The 23846-nt window shown below is 38.4% G+C and overlaps 1 protein-coding gene across 2 annotated transcripts in view; it reads left to right on the forward strand.

Annotated features, from left to right (window-relative positions):
* Positions 1-23260, forward strand: part of NKAIN3 (sodium/potassium transporting ATPase interacting 3) — a 380195-nt gene extending 356935 nt beyond the window's left edge. The window contains exons 6-7 of one of the 2 annotated variants that reach the window (XM_086740868.1): positions 18331-18414; positions 22252-23260. In XM_086740868.1, the coding sequence (XP_086596994.1) occupies positions 18331-18414; positions 22252-22265 (98 nt within the window). In that variant the 3' untranslated portion in view covers positions 22266-23260. The remainder of the gene's footprint in view (positions 1-18330; positions 18415-22251) is intronic. The other variant, XM_086740869.1, reaches the window with a different exon arrangement.
* Positions 23261-23846: the final 586 nt, after the last annotated feature.

Here is a 23846-nt window from a genome sequence, read left to right on the forward strand (position 1 = left end):
CTAATAGAAAGAAAATACATCAAAAAGATTCTCAGATAAAACTGAGTGGGAAGGAGTCATAAGCATGTTGTGCACATAGTGTACTGTGAAAAGGTGCAAGCAGCCTCAGCAAAGGCTGGTGCTGTAAAGGAGAAATACGAACACTTGGAGAAGCAACATAAAATGTAGGTCTTGAGGAGGATGAAAAGCCCAGAAAATGCTCCCTTGGAAAGCTGGGAATTGCCAGTTAATCAGGAACTGGTAACACTGGCTAACAGCAGAGGATAGCACGGCAGGAAGATGGCCATGTAATTCAGGATGTATAAACAGAGTCTTTGGTCACTGAAATCTAGAGACAACTGCCCTTTCTGTATGAGTCATCATGGTAGCTAGGGCTTCATACAAATATCTGGAAATTTTGTTTGAGACCATTACTGACAAAATTTCTGGAACAGGGAGGCGTCATTAAATGATTGGGAAGGCCGGCAGAGTGATAAGGAAGACACACACTACAGTGCCTTTAAAAGAGTAATTGTGTGTGCACATGCACATCCACATGCAAACACAGATATATCTGCACCTGGGAAGACAGACTCTTCACTTTTTACATAAGTATGCTATATTGTTATTGGTTTTGTTTAGTCCTTTATAGTGCACTTCACTCATCTATGTTTTATGCATGCGTGAAAGAAAGACAAAACTCCCACCAAAGAACACATGATGCTCTTGGAAAATGCAGTCACCTGCTAAAGAGTGCATGTAGTTTATATTCAGGGCCTCACAAGAGGGTTATTGTCAAGGTAACAGCCTTGTTCACTTAGAAAATGTGTCTACTTCAGAAGAGTTGGGGCAGAATCTGTCTTTGATGTCCAAGACCTGATCCACTTTCCTCTGACTGTGAGCCCACCTTACTGTCTTTTGAGAGTTTCATGCCATATGATACCAATGGAAATTTAAATCACTGAGAATGGAGGACAATTGACATATATATTGACCAGTAAAACATATCGAGTGCTAAGGTGATCCAGTATGCATAACCAACCGGGTGCACGTTCTCCATAAAGGAATCGGGTATCTGCATTTAATTTCTGCTTGCCTTCCAGAACTCCCAATGGCAATTTGGTGTTTTGTTACCTACAAGACAAAATAATCTCCCTCATCTCGGAAAGTATGGCCTAATTTAGCTCATTGTCCTTCATTAGGAATGGGCAAGTTTCCCATTTTCACTTATACCTTTACATATAATCTTCTAGACTCTTGTGTGAATAGCTTTTTTTGGTTAGCAGAGGATGGCCTGTGGCAGGGGCGAGAGCAGTGTGCTGGAAGTGGAGCAAAGAAGCAGAATAGATACATATAGGAGATTTTACAACCAGTGGAGGGAAATAATTTCTGATTTGTTTTTTTTTTTATTCCCTTCTAAGATCCTGAATCCAATCAAAAGCAAATACATAGCCCTTTAGTATCTCACTTGCTGCTAGTTTGTGTTTTAATGCCCATTTGTGTTTTAGAGTCCTCTATGCTTATAGATAAATACATTAAAGACAAATATTAACTCTTTCATACCAATCCCACAGATATGTTTTAAATGAAGAAACATCTGTGTAAGGCATAGTGGGAAAATGGTTTGGTTTTGTACTTGGACTTATTCTGGAAAAATTCACATTGTTAACCTGCAGCATAATGAACAAAAAATTATTTAAGAGAGAAGTACAGTGGTGCTTCAAAACAGGTTAAAAACAGACAGTGATTACATTAGGATAAAAGTCCAAGAAATTGCAATGAAAGAGTAATTTTATGCATTTTAATATGATGAAGCAGATTCTTTTCTTAGGTAGATGCAGCTACTCTGTCATATTTTTGCAGTATTTTGCAGAGAATAAATCCTCAGCCATCAGAGAGTCAAAGCCTCTCTAATTAAATATACTCTGCAATATTCAGTGCTTCAAGTTAACCCCAGTTCTTGGTCTGAAACCCGTCAGATAGACTTAAAAATTAATAATAGCTGCCTGTTTAGCCTCTGTGCAGTGCTTAAATGGATTTTGAGCCTGACATTTTGGCTGATGGACACTTTTCTGAAGAGTAATAATGCTTGAGGAAACATTTATTTGCAGCTATTGCTCACCTTACCTACGTTTCAGACTGTGGTTAACTTTTACTTAGAAGGAAGATGACAGCAGGTCAAAAGGAGTGAAAAAGAAGACATGTAAAAGGCAGACTGCTGTAGTGGGGTTAATACCTTCCATCATTCATTCTAATGAAAAAGTCTATTTATATGTCTTCCCTTCATTTTTTAATTTCTTTCTTTGTAGATCTATCAATCTATATAAGCCCTTTTGAAGGAAGAGAATATGTGAAATCTGTAATCATAAAAGCCTGTCAATATCCTATTTGTGAATCATTTTCTCCTAGAAATGAACTCAGAAGCTTGTTGCCACCTTGTCAGAGTTACTCAATGGTTTTAATAAAGTGGTGTCTGGAGACTAGGCAAAATACATTGTTAAAATCATTATTAAATTTCTACATACTTTCTGAACTTTCTTTGATAAACAGTTGATAGCAGTATCTCTACTAAATACTAGTTCATAAATATGATATTGCCACATGTTAGAAGTTATAGTTCTGTACTGTATGTGAATTTGTGGAGTGGAAGCTGAGTTGCATACAAATTGGATGAAGGGGAAAAAAGTTAAATCAGAGGGGAAGATTTCCCACAAACATGAAATTGCTCAGTTGTGATTTCAACATTTATTATAAAAACAAGATTGAAACCCCCAAAGGTCAGGCCGAGGAAGCCCAAGTCTCTTTTGTGCATGAGCAAAAATAAAGGGAAGGGCTTCCATTCCCCATAAAGGAAAGCTTTATCCCCTAAATGACACCACAAGAACAAAATTAATAAACATTTTTTTTCTCTCCCCCATGCCAGTTGTATTCAAAGCTCAGCCATACTTTCAGAACAGAGAGGAAGATGAATCTATTTTTAAAAAGGAAGAGTTTGCTCGTACTGTGGTATCAATAGGAACCTCCATGTGCCATCATTAGACAAATATATAGTAAAGCAAGATACATTATTACCAACACTGAAAAACTACTACATTGCCTTATCTGACATATGGCACTACATTTACACACACCACCGAGCATCTGTTGGCAGCAAACAAACAAGTGATAAAGAATTTTTCCTCACATTTAATTTAATATTTGTAGTTACACAGTAGGTCCAGCAGTGATAAGTGTCTTATAAATAGGCTACTATTTGCAAAAGGAATGAAGAATTAGCAATAGCTAATATTAGTGCCAGACCCATATATGTTTGTATGTGTGGTTACCTTTACATAGAAATACACACATTTCCTTAACTAAGCAGGTTTTGGGAAGCCACTACTAACATCTTCACATCAACTGCAATTTCTCGTGTGGTTGAGTCCATTTACCTTCTAGAAAAGACAATTTTTATAATAAAATGGTTGCTATAAAAGATGACCAAGAACGAGGATCCTGCACTACACTTCTGTTGGGCATTACAAGAATCAAACATACACAGACAATGATTATTCTGAATTACCCCACTGAAAATGAGGATTTACGAGACTTGCCAAACAGCAGTCAGCAGCACAGGTCATCACTGGGCTTCAGCACTCACCACTCTCACCTTTAGGCCATAATTACCTGGGATATTGAAACAAAATATGTTGTTACTAACCACTATAAACTGGAGGAAAGGTTGAAGTGTGATCGGAAATAGCCCCAGGAGTATCCAGGAGGCTACCTCTGTTCAGCTGTGGCCCAGGCCAATCCCACCAAACATTTAATGGAGGTAAATGTCAGGATCCAGTTTCTGTAGACTTTAGAGGTATGTCCAGCTGGAGTTTGTTGATTAGATGCAGACTCACCTATTTACTATCCCACTTATACCTGACTCCACTTTCTCCCGTACTGGAAACGCTAAGGATAAACCTGTTATTCTAACAACATTGTATGGTCTTATAGTCCCATTGGTGTCCTCCTATTTATCATTAGCCTGGAAGTGTGAATTAACTGAAGATGCATACTCACTCCTACACTAAACTAACACAATGAATTCTGAAGTATTTAATGAAGGAAGAAATACAGCAGGGATATATGATTTAGGTTACCACTACATACTACTTCAATTTTTTTTTTTTTTTTTTACATTAGGTTATCATACATTACCTGAACAAGCACTTGCTCTTGTTCCTATGGAAACGTGTGCATAGATAAAATGCACACAAGCAAGGGTAAAACTTCAACAGTGATGTAAAATAAAAGCAGTTAAACAATGTAAATACTAGAAGAAATCTTGACCCCAGTTAAGTCAGTGACAAAAAAAAAAATAGCAGCAGAGGCATCATTCCCCATTCTCTTCTCTACTTAAAAACCATAGATTAATAATTTGTCATAGGAAAACAACTCAGAAAAAAATGTACCCATGCCACTCTCTACTTTTACATTCCCCTAGCAAAATGTACAAAATAGTCTTCATTTCCACTTGTAATCTCCATGGACTGTTGCAGAACACCTTGTTCTAGCTGAGAGGTTGTCTTTAAATAATAGATAGTGCACAGTATACAAAAAGGGAAGTCATGTCTAGCAGCAGCAGAAATTATCTGCCTGAAAGTACCATACATTTAACGTGTAATGTAACATGTAGGGTTTATCCAGATAGGGTGCAGGCAAAGCGTGAGAAAATGGCATCATCTACATGACATGTGTAAACTAATTCTAGTTTTTCATTGCTAGAGCATAGCTTACTATAAGGTGTGCTCAGGTAACTTGAAGAAATGCTCCTTCAGTTTCTATACCACTTGAGTAAAATATTTTAGTCTATCTTCAGTAAAGAACTCATTTCTTACCATAGGGTTGCCTCTAATGTCCTCTTCCTGCACCAGGTTTAATTATTACTTTAAACTCAGACTAACTTGTCTGGCAGTAGGTATGAAGTTACTAGTCAAGATGCCATTTCCATGCAAGCCAGCAGCTCATTTATTGTTCATTAAGGAAAAATGTAAATCACTCAAATTATGAGAGTCCTCCAGTGCCTTCCCACAATTCTTTCTATAGGCTCAAGACAGAATTTTTTTTCCTGAAATTCAGTAGGAAAGAATCACCTCAATCACTTTAGAATGAAGAATTATTGTTGGATATTTCCCAGAATATGAGTAGATGAGAGCAGTAGTGGTGAACACACTGTTTGGCTGTGAAATGTTCCTGCGTGGGTGAGAAAAGCCCGAGTACCCAGAGCCAGCTGCCTGGCACTACAGATAGCTCAGCAGAGGGTACATACTCTACTTCATACATGGAAATGATCAAGTATTATTTCGATCAAGTTGAAGTTGTGCACTCATTCTTTTTTTTGTACAAAGTTGAGGGAGAGTGTAGGAGTGTAAAATTTAGTAATTTTTTAAGATATCTTTTATACCAATGAATTGTGTGGGCTTTCAGATACCAAAAGGTACAGAGCTGCAGTCACTAGCTTTAATCCACAGTTTTGAATTCTGACTGTATAAATATGCACATGTATATATAATGGTTTAAATGGGACTTCAGGAGTACAGGTGAAGCATTTAGAAATATATGCTTTAAAGGCTAGTTCACTACTACCTCATAAATATCTGTTTTGCAAATATAATTCATGTTAAGCATTTCTGCCATTGATTCTTAATATTATATGCCATATCCCATATATATATACACACATATAAGTACATAAAAGACAATTAACTTCAAATAGGAATATAATTTTAATTCTATCATTTTCCTTAAACTGGGGATCATACCTTCTGTCAAGATTTTTTTATTTGCTGTAATAAATAATATTCTTATTAAAATGGAAACATTATTCTGATTAGAGGGGATATATTGTTTATTGAGAGTTCCTTGACATTACTTAGGTCCATGTATTGCTTCCCTGCTCCCAGGTACTCAGTATGCCCTTTTTTAAACTAGCTGATTTGACTCAAGCTTCTACTTAGCTAATTTAATATTGATTTTGGTTTAGACTCCACCTTCCACTTCCTTGGCCTTTCTGTTTAAATTAGATCTGCTTTTAAATGGATGCTGTCCCAACCTCCAGTTGCCAGCACCTCAGCCTTTTCACTTAAATTGCATCTATTGTTAAATCAATCTTACTCTGGCATCCAGCATCCCTCTCCTGAGCTTTCCACTTGACATCACATACAGGCCTAAGTGATGCCCATTCCTGGCCCTACCTTTCACCCAGCTTCTCCATTAAAATGAAACCTCTTTACAAATCCATTTTCCACTTCCACTACCAATCTTCTTACTTCTTCATTTCTAAATGGCAACAGCCTTGTGTCTGTTTTAATTTGCGGAGCTTGAAAAGAAACTTTTCAGACTCACACTCTTCTGCGTAAATGCCACCTTCCCCAAGTTTTAACTTTCATGCAGATGAGTTATCCTAATTTCTAGGCCTCAGCTTAAGTAATATCCATTTCATGGTTATTGTTGCTTGAGTGATAATTTGCCAGTTAGGAGGACATCACTCCTGAGAGCTCTGTCTTGTAATAACTGCTGCCTTTGGCATGGGAAGCGTAAGCCTGGAGTGAGTGGTGCGCCCATGTGATGAGGCGGTGTCCTGAGCCAAGGAGGGTACAGGATTAATCAGGCTTTGCACTGGGCCATAAATTATCTTGGTTGTATGCTGATAAGGAATCTGAGGATTCAGTGAGCTGAACTGTTACAATTAAGACAAATATTCCCACGGCTTCCCTTTACACATAACGTGTTTGTCACACTCAGCAGCCTTGTGGATGAATTAACCCTTTAGGTGGCCAGAGTTCTCAATGCCTTTTCCTTTATGCCCATGTCTGTCCTGAGAGAGTGACAGTGAGGTTCCATTTTAGAAGAAAGAAATGTCCTCCATTTTTCCTTACAGACAATAACCTCAAGAATGAAAACAGATCCATGCAGACCTCTGAGTTGTGAGACTGCCACTGAATTTTCCTGAAGATGAGTTTTATTCACAATTCCTTTCTAACAATACTAAGCTTTGAAAGACAACACTAAAAAAGCCGAAGCTGCTCATTTCTTTTTTTTAAAAGGGAGTATCCAGAGTATCCATGACAAAAATCATATAATAGGGTCCTATTGTATGTAATGGATCCCAGTGTATGTAATCATATATTATGGCCTTAGAGGCTTGTCGTAGTTCAGCCCCGATCGGACCAGACTACGCAGTCTCTCTCTCACACCCCCGACACTCCGAGAGAACAGGGAGAGAAAATATAAGGAAAAACGGCTCAAGGTTTGAGATAAGGACAGGGAGAAATCCTTAAAGTTACCGTCACGGGCAAAACAGACTCAGCTTGGGGAAAACTATTCATTTATTACTACAAACAGCAGGATAATGAGACAGAGAACAAGATAACCTCCCCCCACCCCTCCCTCTTCCCGAGCTTAACATTATCTCTACTACCTTCCCCTCCTGAGCGGCATAGGGGGGAAGAGGGAATGGGGGTTGCAGTCAGTTCATCATACGTTGTTTTACGCCGCTGCTTCATGGTCGGGGGAAGAACTCCTCGCATTCCTCCCCTGCTCCAGCGTGGGGTCCCTCCCACGGGCCACAGTCCTTCGTGGAACTGCTCCGGCGTGGGTCATCTCTTCCACGGGTGCAGTCTCTCCAGAACAGCTGTCCCAGCGGGCCCTCCACGGGCCACAGCTGCCTTCAGGCATCCACCTCCTCCAGTACGGGGTCCTTCACAGGCTCCAAGTGGATCTCTGCTCCTCCGTGGACCTCCATGGGCTGCAGGAGGACAACCCGCTCCACCATGGTCACCACCACAGGCTGCAGGGGAATCTTGGCCAGGAGTCGCATTACTCCTCCCCCTCCTTCTGAACTGACCTTGGTGTCTGCAGCCGTTCCTCACAAAAGGCTGGTAGATGTCTCTCAGGATCTTTTTTACATCTTATTCACTTCTCATCTCCTCTCCACTTCTTGCAGCCAGGCTGGACCGAGTCGGGCCCAGTCAGCTGCCCGGCGAGAGGCCAGAGGGTGAGGCCTGCAAGGCCCATGAGTCCTGCGCCTCCTCCTCTGCGCCTCTGCCTCTGCTCAGCTTCTTCACATCTTGTCTTCTCTCTCTCTTTTTTTCTGTTTTCCCATTCTTAAATACGTTATCGCAGAGGTGTTATCACGAGACATTCTGCTACCAATCGGCTTGGCCTTGGCCAGCAGTGGGTCTGCCCTAGGCCCGGCCGAGTCCACTGAACAAAGGGGAGCGACTTCTAGCAGTTTCCTACAGAAGCTACCACCTTAGGCCCCCCCTCACTAAACAAAACCACGACAAGGCTATTCAAACAACTACTTTGCAAAGCAGCTACTGTATAGATTCAAAAAGAGGGGGCTAACCAGCACAAGTCAGTGAAGTACACTGAACCAAGCCAGAAATTTCAGATCATACTTAGGTAACTTCGGAAGATCATTTTATTTGGTAATGTATACTTTCTCAAAGTGTGGCAAAATGAAACAACTAAAATAAGAATTAACTATACACAGTTTTACCCATCTTTGAAAATCTCAGCTTTAAATCTCATAAACCTAAAGGCAACTGACATGTTCCACCAAGAAAAGTTGTCAGTTTTGCTTGGAAAAGGAAGGGATAAGGATGTTGATTATTGGTATCACAAGAATTTTTTAGAAGAACCACAGTCAAAGAACAAGAGAAAGGAAAAGATATTAAAATATTAAAACTAATTTAATATTTTTTTCCTAAACCTTTATCCTGTTAAATTTTTACTGTTACCTATTTTTTAGTTCTCTTTACTGTGTCTCTGATGTCAACACATCTCCAACTCTTCATGAAATAACCTTTCTAAATTCCTCCTATATGTAAACCCGGACTTGTTGTACAGATTTTCTAGTTGTACTATTTCAATAGTCAGAATGATTTCAGGATATAAGAGAAGCAACGTTTATAGCAAGAAGTGTTATTTAACTAAATCAGGTGATATAGCTGATGTGGTTTTTCAGTTGGGCCAGTTGGTCAAATAAAATACATTACCTTTTCCTATTTTTTCTTTTCACACACTCTACATTATATTTATTGTATTTAGTCTCTGTTGCTGATGTGCTTTATTAGCTTTATATCATAACATATCTCTTACCAGTGCTCTGTGATTTGGGTCATAGCTGGGCTCATTTTAAACTTCATTGGACATTCTTTTGCCCTGAATCATTAAATATACAGTTGGTTTTGTCAGCAGAAATTTAATCTCAGCACATCTGTGTTTTTCTCAATACTAAAGGTTAGGTGCAGCAAAACCCAGTAATGCTATGTAACTCTCACTGTTTATATGATGACTCTTATTCCTCAGCATTGATTTCTACTCATTTTCTTTTTTTCCTTAATCATGACAATGTGTTATTTTAGAGGACTGAAATTCGAGAGTTACAAGGTTTTCATAAAAGTGTATTTTTTACTTCATCTTTCTTCAAGGAGAGGATTTTTTATTGACGAGGTCAGTATTGCATTATCTTTCTCTATCATTAGCAGATTGATTCACTGGTGGCTTCAAAATGAGTATTAATCCTGCTACAGACTCTATTCCCCTTTTGCACATTCATCTTTCTCCTAATATGAAATGATACCAACTTTCTAACAATGAGAAAACTATTTTCCTAGCCATCACATTTGCTGACATGTGTGATATTTCTTTTTTCACTCCATTGTAAGAAGACAGTTGGTCATTGTAAGCCCCAGTTTTGTAATGCTGTACGTTCTTAGCTCTATTTTCAAAGCTGACAATGTAGTCACGTTATATTTTGGGGTTTTGAGGAGCTAATTCGAGTTGGTGACAGAGATGGTAATCCTGAAAGAAATATTAAGAGATCAGCAAGATGACCTGAAGGTGAAGACAGAGCAGGACAAAAGCAGTAACAATATGAGGTACAGTAAGTTTCCCCATTTGCAGAGAAGCACTCAGAGATAAATGAGTACTCATTGCTGCACTTGGATGTGATGAAGTAGTAGGCTTACCAGATACACCCACAATGGCTCTGAAATAGTGGATGACCAGATAATCTGAAGCAGATTGATGGCACCATAGAAGGACTTGATAGTGCATTTACTGGGGCTAGAGAAGGCTGTCATGACACTGATCAACCAAGGGGTTATTTTGCTGACTTCCTATCATCTTGAAAAACTAATGGCAAGAACAAACAGAAGATAAGAGCTTCTTGGTTTGTGCTCATCCAGAAAGATAAAAGATTGAAAGGAAAAGACCGAGAATCTGGAGATCACAGAAGGAGTTTATCCACTTCTGCTTCTGATCTGTACGCTTGAATTCAGAGAAGGCTCAATAGGACAACAAGCTTACCTGCTGGTTAGTCAAAGAGGGAGAATGTGGGATTTCCTACTGGGATGAGGAGCGGGAGATTCCAGCAGCACTGGAGGCAGCATTGTCTCCTTAGCAGAGGAAAAAAGGTAGTTTGGAGTTTAAAGAGGCAGAAATTCTGGAAGATGTGTGGTAGAAGGCCTTTGGGTCTGCCTCCTCAAGGATGGAAGCAGACCACCGCTAAGCAGGGTGCAGCTGTACACAGAAGTTGCAGAGGAGGGAATACATACAAATGCCCCACACTAAGGAGCAAATGTCATGTGGTGTAGAAGAATTTCTGCTGACAGGATGTCACTGATGGTCATCGGGGCAAAATCAGGATGATAAATGAAAGGGAGGATGAGGAAATGGAAATTGCCTCATCTGAAATGGAAAACAATGTTACACAGTGTTGATGTGCTTGATATCATAAAGTGGGAAATATCACCAAATCAGTATTCTTCTGGAAACGCTGATATCGACCTCTCAGGCTACTGGAAGTACATGTATATCAAGTTCAAGATGTCAAGTCTGTCAAGATAAAGATGATAACTCTGTACCTGGATCCCAGCAAAGTCATCTTCTAATAAAGGAGGGGTCACGGAAGAAGACGACTCTCCTGACTGACAGCAAAAGATTTTAACAGGCAGATATTAAGCAGATTTTAAAGCAGATTTGAAAATAGAGCTACAAAAGAAAGGCAAGAAAAATTGCGACACGGGCTGAACGTGACAGCTTTAGTCAGACGGAGCTTTGAAGTAGATGTGCATGCTCCCCTTTACAGAAAACCACAACACAAAACTCAAAAAAAAAGCAGAATTAAATTAACTCTAAGCATACTTCTTAAATGGAAAACTCAAAGTTACTAGGTCATACAGGATAGAAATGAGAGGCTTATAACATTTCCTTTCTTGTTGTCTGTGTTGTCTCCAGCCATGTGGTTGGAGAACCATGCCTCCCATTTCAGTCTCAGCCAAATCTCCAGCTTCTTCAATTGCAGCAGACTCTGCTTGGCCTCCTGAGTCCTTAGCAGAGCCTTCTCTCCATCATTTCTGAGGCCAGCCTGGTTTGCTGCTCCCCACTGCAACCTCGGCTTGAGGAGCAGGCTGGCAGCTCCTTGCCTCTCTGGCTCACGTTCTGTGGTGCGCCATCAACACGAACACACTCTCCCGAACATCCTTGGCTCACTCCTGTTCACTCTTCATGAGACAAGTAAAGATACAAACACATGAAGCAAATATCATGTGACAGAGGGTGATCTAGCAGCAAAGTTCAGGAAAAGTCTTCCATCCCTAGGAAGGTGGGAACAAAAATCCAGAATCACTCAATTATAAAAGGAATCCCTCCAGTCCTGTAATCTACTTTTTAATATAAAGTTAATATTCTGTTGTGAATGGATGATGTGAAATTTCTTCTATGCATAGAAATCCTTTCCTCCAAATGTCACAAGTGTTTTGGAAGGCATGGCTTTATGTCATGTATTTGATCTTGTAAATTCTTTACTCTAGGAAGTTTATCCTGAATTGTTCTATAGAGTTGAATAGGGTCTGCATTATATAAAGAGAACATTAATTTCACATACTAAGAGTCCATGACTTGTAAATAACGTTAGAAGTATTGTCTTAAAAATAAATAATTGGATCATACTGACAAATAACTGAAGCAGAAAGAAATTGGTACACATACAAAGAAAAACAGGCCAGAAATAGAGTCCCGTGGGACTCAACTGACAGGGAAAAAAAAAAAAAGCTTGAAGAAACAAAACACCTAACTTGTGACTTAGCAATGAACTGTAAGTGGAATAAATCAATTCCAGTTGTCCTAGCATCTGCACTAAACATTTTTAAAAGAACTCTGTAGTTTATGGCATGAAACTCAGCAGAAATATAAAGGCATGCTAATACATAACATATATCCCTGAATCAGAATACCAAAAAAGATCAAAGCATAACTTCAAAAAGCAGATTCAGAGTTCTGTCTCTTCTGAAGCCAACTTGGACACATTTATCGTGAAGATCATGTGTTTGGAGGTGTGACTGAAGCTGTAGCAGCCTTCTGTACAACAGTCTTCACTCGTGACTACTTGAGCTGCCATTTGAGTGGATTGACTAGGTCTGTGTTGTGAAAACTCAATGGTGTTGTTTCTCTCTTGGTATTGTGTGAATGTAATTGATAGATGTAGTTTCTTGTCATTTAATATATTTTATGTATGGATTATTTTTCCTTTGTTAGCTTAATTTGTACATAGGCAGTATGTAAGATGGTAAGAAAAAGAGGGAATCCCACAGCATTCTGCACCAAAAGAGATTGGATCAGAAAGGGTCCCAGAGAGGGGAAAATCAATAATTAACGAAAACAAATGAGCTAGGAACTTTTCACAATTCTAATTTTCTTACGGTATAAAAAATACATAGGAAGTTGTAATTGGAATTGTTTGCAATTTGCTTTGGTCATATGCAGCAAGAGGGCTACCCTTCACTGTATTTGAAATCTTATTCTAGAACTAGCAATAGCACCTTTAAATACAAGCCTCAGAAAAAAAGATTTCTTTTTTTGAAGCTTTTTAAAATACAATTTCCGTATGTTTTTTTTCCCCTAAATAAGTAACAAGTCATTTAGTTGTCACTAGACAAGTATTTTAGTCATCAAGACAAAAATTAAGAAAAATATGTTCGTGTTCTTATTAAAATGTTAGCATTTTCATTAAAATGAGGAAGAAAAATTGTTCAAACAGCATTGCTGATGAATAACATAAGTCAGAGCCAACTATGCTGAGATGTATGGGATGTTTGATGCCCATGCTGATTTGCTTTGCCAAAAAGATTAGAAAGAGTAAAACAAAACATTTTAAACCAAAATGGAAAACTATTCCACATCAAGTTAAGTTTTGCACACAGGTCTGCAGATAGCACAACATCACAAAAAAAAATGGATGTTTGCTGAAGCCTAAAGGAAAGAATTCCTACATATTTGCGGCTTAAAGTATAGTCTTTTCTTTACTAAACTTGTGATAAGTATTTTTCCTATACACCTGATGTGTGATGACCATATTCTGCTAGGGACTTTTATTATGTAGTGGCCAAGAGTGCTTAATGACCTGAAAGTGACTGAAAAATACTTACTTTAAGAAAAAGCCATAATCAGACTGCCTGTCATTTTACTTCAGTGATGGGATTGTATGGCTGTAAATAGCTTTCAAAGGCATGGCACAGAGAACATTTTGGAAAGATATTTTCATATATGGAATGGCTCAGGGATTGGAGATAAGAAGGTTTGAGCCACTTCTGCTTTCTAACATCTTTGATTTTCCTTGTACTTCTTTCAACTAACCAGGCAGTTGTATCCTTGGAAAACAAACAAAAAAAAAATCTCTGAGTATCCAGTATTAAAATCTTAGATGTCACAACACTGATACAATGAGGAGAGAATTCAGTAGCAAAGACCCAGTTAAAATTTCTGTACCAGTGCCCTTTTTAAGGTAACTTTTGAGCGGATGCTTCTTTCAGCAGAGTCCTGCACAGAAGTGTGGTACTCACATATTACAATGTAGGGCAGTTTTTAAAATTATGGTCTATCTAGATGAAAACTAAGAAGAAAATCTGGTGTAAAATCTTAATAATTACTCTGGAACCCTGAAATATTCCTCTTCTAGCTTCCAGTAATAAAATTTTATGTAAAAGCCTGTCTCTTAGTAATTTTCTACCACTTTACCCTCTTTTAACCTGATTACCATCTGCTAATACTTTTTAGAGACAGAGCAGCAATCACAGTGCCACGTAGGATTACTGATGTCTCTTCTTCCTTTCTTAATTGTCTTGCACACATTTTCTCTTATTTATTCCACTATGTAAATAAGAAACTATTTCTGGGATCCTGCAAAGGAATGCGTGATTCTTCTGCTACGTGACTTGAGGCTTCAGTGATCAAACTTAGTGTGAAGAGGGGAAAATGGACAGTATTGGCTCCAGACAGATAGCTGGGTCAATCTGGCTGGTTCAGCGAAGGGTATAAGAACAGTGTGTCTCTTGAGAATGGAAGGTAGCTGAAGACTCTAGGAAAAAAAAAAAAAAAAAAAAAAGGTGCTTATCTGGGAAGTTTGTGTAAGCTACAAGTGCAAACATTGGAAAGTCCAAAGTTTGGACTTTATGCACCTAGCACTGACTTATCATCAATCCCCTATTTTTGCTTCCTCTTTCTCTTTGACTTTGGCACCTTTTGTTACTCTCTGTCACTTACATGAACTGGTTACACCCTCCCCGGTTACATACCTTTGCAATTGCACTAATGTATTGCCATTTAAAAAATCGCAGCACAAGGAAAATAATTCAATGCAAAATAGTATTTGGCACCCTATAGGTAAAGAAAATCTTCTGCACATAGAAACACACATTCAAGCAGCTGCTAGCCTGCCCCTCTTTTAGAAGGGGACAGCTGGAGGTGTCAGCAACTCAAGCCATCCGTTTTGAGGCTTATCCTCATTTATAAAAAGGAGAGGCAATCATCAATAGGATCTAAGGTATTCCAGGCCAAGAGGCTGCAGGATTTACTGAGAATCGTGCTATCTGCATATCAGTGCTCTGTTCATGTCCTACACCTCCAGACATGCTTAGAATTTGCCGACTTTGAGAGGAGAAATTAGTAATATACCCATGAGCTGACAAGCTCTGGCAGCCGTTTGCACAGGGCCTGCCAGCAGGTCAGTGGGATGTTGCCAGAGAAGCTGAATTCCAGATGAGAGGGTGGGAAAGGAGAAAGGATTTTTTTCAGAGCTCTGATTCTTCTGCGCTCTCTTCAGAGGAAAGCAAATTTTAACTGGCATACGGGCAAAGGCACTGGATTAATAGTAGTAAGGCAAGCCTAAATGTCATCTGTCGAGAAAAGAATAACCCTCAAATTACTGATGACAGTGGATACACTCTCTCCAGCCAGCAGCGTATTGCACTTTTCTCACTCAGGCAGATTATGACAACTGTTCCTCTGATATGGCCTGTGAGTGAATGAACATCATTTTAACAGACTACCCATGGTGGACAGCCAGCACAGATTTGCACTTCCAAGCTCAGCAGGTAGGGAACTCTAAAGGAACATTTCACACTGGCCATTAAGCACCCAGCACGACCACAAAACTGAGGTGACACAACAAGAGAGCAATTCCCTGGGAATACGGATCATGTTTTGCAGCCAGCTGCAGATAAAATAACTAGCTTCTGCTGTAACCTGCTATTATCTGTGGGGTGCTAAAAAATCCTCTCCCTAGGATTTTAAGTTTCTCTCTGCATGACTGTAGTTAATGACTGGACTCTGTGGGGTGTTTCTTGTTTAGTGACTGAATATCCCTACTACTAACAAGTTGTGGGGTTTTTTTTATTATTATTTTATTTAATGTATAGAATTATAGAACTGTATAGAAAATGATTTTTTTTTTGCATTGAACTTTCTTTCAGGCTTATGCAACTTTATGAAGTTAATTATTGTAGTCCTGTGAATCTATGGCAGAAATTATCCATAATGTATGAACCAGGTCAGAAATAAAAAAAACAAAAATAAATTATTCTATATCATCCTTAAACTAATGTTTTGCCCTTGGGAAACCTATACGGATGTTTTTACTGTTTACTTTTGGCGGACTAAACAGGATATATACATCCTAAAAGTTTGGTCAATTTAAAGTTTTAAAATATTTGATCAAATTGGGATGTCTAGGATGTCTGTTTGAAGTGAGATGTACATAGTGATAGATTTGTACCAAATGAAAATAAAAATTCAAATGTCTCTATTTAATGGCCATTTGAGGTCTTAGTCCTGGCAGTCTACTAGACATAAGTAGTGAAAATATCAGGTAAAATCAGACTGAATTTTTAAAATGAAAAGTAACTTATAATTCAAATAACTAATGATGAATCTTCATATTAAAGAGCTATCAGCTATAAGATAGAACACATAATGAAAAATGGCACATTCCATTGTCTTCTCTGATAGAGCAACTTCTTTCCTTGACAATTATCTTCACATGAATTTTAAGTCAAACTTCAACTTTAATACTGTATAACACGTCTTGGATTGCAAAAGAGAAAGCCTTAGCTAAACAGATTTGAGGAGCTCATCTCAAAACTTGTTGGATGGTTCTGTGAAATGTATTTTCTTTGTCAGATGAAGATACGTCTATGTTGTCAATCATTAATACATATTGACTTCATTTCTTTCTCCAAAATACTTGTTGGTAGGACTAGTTACTTTAAATTTTCTCCCTGCTTGCAGCTGCAGATGATACTTGTGGTTGCTAAGAGGAATGATGTGTAGTTCTGAAGTGGTGAATTATCTCAAAAACGTACTTTCTAACTCCTTCTATTACATGTCCAAAGTAAAAAAAAAAAAAAAAACCCTTCAGAGAGCAGGGAAAATGAAAGTATATAACCACAAAAACAAATTAGATCACTATGGACACAATTTATTAAAAAAAAAAAACCTGAATCAGTAACTATGTTTTACATTAGATGTCTAGATATTTGAAAAATTAGCTTTTACAAAAATGTATCTGCAAATACGTCCCTTTGTAAGGCTTCAGTCCCATTAGTGCTTAAGTCAATTTTGGTATATGTGCTTTTATTTAGTGACAGCATTCTCAAGGAGAGCTGCAACATGAAAGAAACACAGTTTGAAGAGGAGGTGCAGATAGGCTAGGGCTGGCACTTGAGCTGGGCTAGCTCTTCAGCATTGTGTTCTGCTCGGATAGTTTTAAGAAAAACATCTTGCAGTTACAGTGATGCTGTATGATTGAAGTACATCACATTCAAATTTCAGCCAAGCTACCTCTTTCCTGTACTCAAGAGGCGAGGCAACTAAAATCAACAGGAGCATTTCCACCGATTTCAGTGGGTATTTCATCAGTCCTTCATCTCCGAGCCTCATTCCCCCACCCTCTCATCCTGAACAAGCAACCTTCTTTCTTTGTTTGCCTAGGACATACATTGCTTGGGAAGGGGCTGCTTCTTATTAGGTGCTCATACAGTGATTAATACAATGAGGATCTAAATTCTGTTTAGGACTTTTAATATGTGCCTGTATATAAACAAACGCAGGCAGCTGCTTTCCATGTGATTAAAGAATCCTAATGTTCTGTGCATCTATCAGCTCTGCACAGGTCTGCAAAAAGCCTTTTATTTAAATCAACAGAAAAATAACCTTCTCCACAAACCTGCTTTTAGATTTCTAGGATAGCTTGGACGTGTGTCTTCTTGAAGCTGCTAAAAATCTTACCAAAAATAACAAGATACAAGACTCAGACTTAAAGGTCTTATTTTAAAATCATTAAGACCATAGAAGGAACTAAAAACTTCTCAAGAGCAGATATCCCCACATTATTTCTGACATAGAAATCTTGAGAGAAAGTGGAAGGTATTCTGCAAAGGTTTCTTGTACCCACAAGTTCGTCCACAGAAGATGCTGCTGCTTTTTCACATTCAGTTCTCACCTGTTTATTCTCAACTCAGCAGACACACCTTTGGTTTTCCTTGTTGTTGTTGTGTTACATTCATGCAAGTCCGTTGATTTGTAGAAGTTGAGGTGAAATTAGGTTCACAAGCTAAACTGTTCCCACTGCCTAAATTTCTAAACACTTCAAAAGGAGTTGGAAGTGAATTATGAAATACATACTGAGGTTGCCCTAAAGAGAAGCAGCCTCATCACCCCTCAGTGGTTTCTGTTTACGTGCTCTGCGGATCTACGAATGCTCCTTTTGCGCGCACACCGGCAGGAGTATGCAGGTCTGGTCAGCCAACTGGTAGCCTGCCTTGCCAGGCACAGGGCTAACTGGGCCCTGAGGAAGACAGAGCAGAGAGACTTCTGTAAGCAGCTTCCACAGCATTTTTGCCTACTTGTTTATTTCTAGTATGCAAACCTGTGCATGTGCTTACTATTTTTTTTAACATAATTTCTCCATATTTCTTTTTCAGTTGACGTATTTTTGTTTCCCTTTGTTCATTTCTGGAACTGTTGTATTTTCAGTTGATTTCATAGGCGGACTTGACACATACTCCTACCGACAGCCCCCCCAGGAACATGTTGAGTTAAAGCCTGTAAAGCCTTTAGGTAAGGTTCTGGTCCTACAGACCACATTAATCCTTCTAACTGGACTGCAAGCTAACCTTCTCTTGAAATAATTTTGGCGTCAGGTTACTAATAATTTAATTATATTTTAATTAGGACTTAATTAAAAATTAATCCACATAAAACATGCAAGTAAGGACACTTTGTCATTGATGACATATCCGCTAAAGCAAGGATTAGTAGATATCACCATGTCTGCCATGTCATGCCTCGGCTTAATGCAAGGAGAGGTTTGCAGTGAAGGATGGAGTTGGTTCCTTGCTGACTTTTTCACAAGAAAGGAGCTGGTTTATGGCTGTTGCTGCTGCGAAAACCTTAATGAGATTGACCCATTTTTGAAAAGGCGGAAGCTTTCACATTTGTCTAGCTACTGAAAGAAAAATGTTTGCTGAAAAACTACTAGTCAGCTTAAAATCTATCTGTAGAATTTCACCGGAAGTTCATTATCTCTTTGTCACCACTTATTTTCTTCCACCACAAAAATCACATCTTTTCACATAGTCACATAGACTCTTCCTATTCTGCTACCTAATGAATAATTTCAGGTGTATATCTATTAATTTTATTTGGAATAAATTAAGATATGGGGAGACGTTACTAGTATATATATTTGGCAGAAGCTCAGATAACATCAAATAGATGATATTTCAAAGTATTTTTGGTAAAACAGAAATATTCATTTGGAAATTCTTCTTAGATGTAAGTCATTGCCCTGATGCTTTCTGCCTTTAAGTTTACCTTTGGGCCTTTCATGCATCTTAAATGCAACACGAAAATCACGTGCAGCTAATTGACTGAAACTTATTTAATTACTTACTGTATTTTACTTACCAGTTAACAGAGTTAAAATGAGTTTGAAGGTTTTTCCTGCTGTATGCATGTGAGCATGTGCTGGGAGTTTTAATTTTAAATGGACAGTTGCTAACAAAATGTTTTGAGTTGGCACTTGACACTTAAACTTTGCTTGTGACTTTATTAATTTTTGCATGTTTTTAAAAATATGTTTTATCCATGCTGCAACTTTCAGTTTGTAGAAATAAACAGGAACAAAATTTTACACAGATTTAGTGAGCAAATTTTGTAGAACTATGAAGCTCTGAAAAGGAGAAAAAGCCCTATCTCACTATGAGGGTGTATGCTAGAACAGGAAGATATATCACATTAAGACAGCAAAATGAAACAATGAACAGTTTGACATGGCATTAAGTACACCTATTGCATTTGAATCTGCTTTCTCAGTAATATTTCATTAAATGCCAATTTTGCTGCATTTTCTGTGGGAAAGATGACAGCAAATGGGGTTCTGTCCATTCTGAATAAGCTGCTAGACTGAAAAAGTGAAATTGGTATGCAGGAGAAAGAAAGTCACATGTACAACATTTACATCTCTCCAGAAAATATTTTAATCTCAAAACCTGCATCCAGGTTAATTTTAAAGAGTTAGCTGCATAAATGTTTAGTACTTTCTTGGCAAACTTACAATACCTAAATGAGAGACAAAAAAAAGAGATTTTCACAAAGGACTTACAAATATGTCCCTGCAAAATCTGTTCAATTGTTTTGCAGTAGAAAAGTCACAGAATCTGTGAATTTGTTCTTTGATAGTAGATTTTGGTTAAGTAGCTCAAAGGATTTGGGGGTTGTTGGTGAGCTTGCAGTACTGAAGAATAAATGGCATCTTCCTGTTTCTCATGTATGGGTATTCTTGTCCCACTAGGAGGAACTTCTCTGGCCTCTTTACAGCCACTAGAAGTATAAAACCAGAAAAGAAATGCCCAGAGAGGCGGTGGATGCCCCATCCCTGGAAACATTCAAGGCCGGGCTGGATGAGGCTCTGAGCAACCTGATCTAGTCGGGGATGTCCCTGCTCCTTGCAGGGGGGTTGGACTAGCTGACCTTTGAAGGTCCCTTCCAACCCTAACTATTCTATGATTCTATATTGTGCTTTCTTCTTTATTGATGCTTTGGTTTTGTGCACTGAAAGATACAGAGAGGATCTTTACCTAAGTAGGGAGGAAAAAAAATATCAGTGATCAAAGTCTGAATTAAAGGCCAAATTGCTGGAAACAATTTGAATAGTCAGTGGATTGTGCCAGAAACCTGTAGATGTTTATCTCTCTGCAGAACATCAGCCTTCTTGACTTCTTTGGATAGGTTAATTGCTATCTGTATCAGTCATTTATAGTCTAAGAATCCGTAGTATCCCTAAGACATATGACTTCTGATATCCAGGCTGTGAAAAACTCAATTTCTGTTCTCTTAGAATTGAATGTGAATAATGCTTGTTAAATACACTCAAAGCCTTAATAAAGGTTTCAGATCTTTTGCCATCCTTACCACTTTACTCATGGGAAAAATCAGTGTGACGCTTTTTATAGATGAAAGCTTGGCTATATTTCCCTTTTTCTCACTCCTTTTATTTCCCTTATTTCATTCGTAAATTAACTAAATATAGCCCACTGAAAATGCAAGGTTCTGTGGCCTCATCAAAACTATGAAGAAGACAGTTTGGTTTTGTTGAGTACTCGTATTCAGTGTAAGGTCTGCTTAGTGCTGCCATAATTATTAACGATTAGCAAGTTTAAGATTAGTTTTCCTTTTCACCCCTGAGAAGAGGTTAAATTTGATCTTGTTCTCCCAGGGAACATTTTTTAATGCAAATATGAATGTTCATAGCTTATCTGTTTGCTCTTCATTCTGCCTATAACTCCATTAGGCTATAGGTCAAGGAGAAGCAGGATCTTTGCCCTGAACATGGTTTCAATTAAGACGTGTGGAAGGCAGGAGAAAATAGAGGGAGTGGAAAAAAAATCATCATGTTCTCATTGGGACTAAAGTACATGGACTATAAAGAAGATGGTTGTGTTTTCATCTGCTTCAAGCACAATATGAACAGCCAGGTCACTCCTTAGTAATTAGAATTGCTTCATGTACCACTACACAGAAAAGAGAGAAGCACGGGGATTAAAAGAAAAAAAAAAAAGGTGTATTTTGGCTTGCTTTAGGGTTTTTTATCATCATTATTATTATTAATGGTTTGCCAAAGTTAAAGTTTACATGCGCCTTATTGCTGTTTGGATGAGAAGGTCTGATCCATTGCTACTATAGCTTTGGGCAACCCTGTCTGGATGGACACTGAATCCCTAATTCCAACTAGAGATGTCTCCAGCATTTCTAGGGACATTGCTAGCTTCTGCTCATGGGACTGATTCAGTGTCTGAGAAACTCTGCCAGTGGAGAGCCCACTGCTCTGTGATGGGTCTGTGTGGTCCGGTCCTGTTTGTACCTTCTCCTGAGACTCTACCCACTGTAAAGTTGCTACGAAAGACCATCACAGATTTTCCAAGATTACACATGTGAACATGGTTTACAGGGAGTCATGTGAGAATACATAGATTCAGCAGGCTTGTGGTTGTGGTGAGGAGTATAAATAGTGGGAGTCCAACCCAAATACACACATCAGGTCAGGTCTGAATTTTTAACACGGTGAAAATACATCTTACACTGTCAAAATAAACTATGCTAAAAAGAATCTATTATTATGTGAGCTTCAGACATATTTCACCAGCTGCAGGACTCTTCCCCAAATATTTTTCACCTTTGTGGTATGCATGATACAAAGCTACCACTTTGTACCCAGCTGTTCTTTCTTGACTTTATATGTGGGTCTTACAGCTGAGGAAATTAGTGACCAGAGGTGGTTTATCCACTGTTCATTAGTTACTCACCTGTCAGCTGGTGTGAATTCACATCTCACAAATTAGAAGACAAAGAGAACAGGTTTTCATTTGTAAGTAATTCATATATTCTGCTTTTTAGGTCGAAGTAAGTAATGAACTTGGACTCAAGACTTCTGCTGCTGTAGCTGAAGAAACAGATTTTAGAAGAAAAGACCAACCTTGTGACTCATCTTTCTGGAAGAAACCCACCATCCGTTTCTCACGGCATGTGGATTGTTCTTCCTGCAGGCTCAGTGTCATTATCAGCGTTGTTATTTTGTAGATCCTTGTAGACGATCTTGAATTTTTGAATAATTTACTTATATGGACACTTGTAAATTGTAAATTTTTTCTTTTTTAATTTCAGTATTTTTACAACATTTAGTGTTAAGGCATGAAAACAAAACAACCTGTGAAAACTAGGAAAAGGGTGCGTCTGTCTCAAAAAAGTCAGTACTTTTTGACTGATAGAATCGTACTGTGCCTGGTCAAGATTGTGTCAGTAAACAGTAATTTTGACTCCAAAATATGCAACAGGAGTTTAACCCTAACAGTGTACAAGAGGTCATTTCAATGCTGTATTTAGAATTCACAATGTCCACTCCTTGCATTGTTTGAACTGCTGTATGCAGTAGGAATTGATCTATGATTCTTACCCAGATGTTCCAGCACTAATGTACTCATCCAATTATTGCAATTCATATATGGCTCCTTCTCCTTCCCTAATCTCTTTTGTCCTCAGCTCACCATCAGTAGCAGTCTCTGATTTGAAGAGAAGTAGGATGACCGCTCTACGGATGTCAGTCTCTAGGAACCATTACATCCAGGGCTCTTTAGATGTCTGTGATTTGCACATTTTTAAACTCTTTTTGTCTCTTCTCCCAGGAAGAAGCCAAGCATGAATGTACAGTACAAGGTACCAACTGAAGCCTTAGAAGCCTCTGGGACCTAATTTTGCTCTTAATTTAAAAGTAAACAAGCAAACCTGGAAATGTGTGTAAAAATTTGTAAAGTTATTTGTAAATACTTCTAGAGAAAGAACATGTATGTAACTGTGGTATTTTGTTTTCTATTCTGTCACCACTAGCATAAAGTGATACACAAAGCTATTTTACCTGGGGAACTGGAAGTCTTTTTAACAGAACGCTTTGTTTCTTTCTTAATTACTACACGAAGCACTGTGCACTGTTGTATGTCCCAGATAGTTATGTCCCTCCACAAAGCCTATGTGCCTCAGCATTCAGAGGAAACTTCATCAGGGTTTTGGGGCTGTTTATGGTTTTGCACTTTCTCATTTTATGGTTTCTTTGGTGGGATTGTCAGGAAAGACATTCATTCTGATATGTGTGTCTCTACCTCTCCATCAGAAGCTGACCAAAGGTCCACTAAGTTCCTTCATAAATATCCTAAACAGTATTCAGCTGGTAATTTCTGGTCCAACAACATTTATGGTGTGTTATTGTGATGTAGAGTCTATCATTTTTAGGTGACAAGGCTCTTGTGGTGCATCCACCTGCTTCTCTGCTTTCTCAGTTTTAAATCAAAGACCTCACCATCTTTGGAGAAAACACAACCTGAACACAGGTTAACCTTCCTTGAAACCGTGTGTGAAGCAAGTGTTAAAACAAAGTCAACAGAAATGACAACTGAATAAAATTGTTTCTTAATATTCCTAGGACTGGATATACCTGCAAC

The sequence above is a fragment of the Chlamydotis macqueenii genome, chromosome 2, assembly GCF_036417535.1.
Source record: "Chlamydotis macqueenii isolate bChlMac1 chromosome 2, bChlMac1.mat, whole genome shotgun sequence".
NCBI classification, from domain to species: Eukaryota; Metazoa; Chordata; class Aves; order Otidiformes; family Otididae; genus Chlamydotis; species Chlamydotis macqueenii.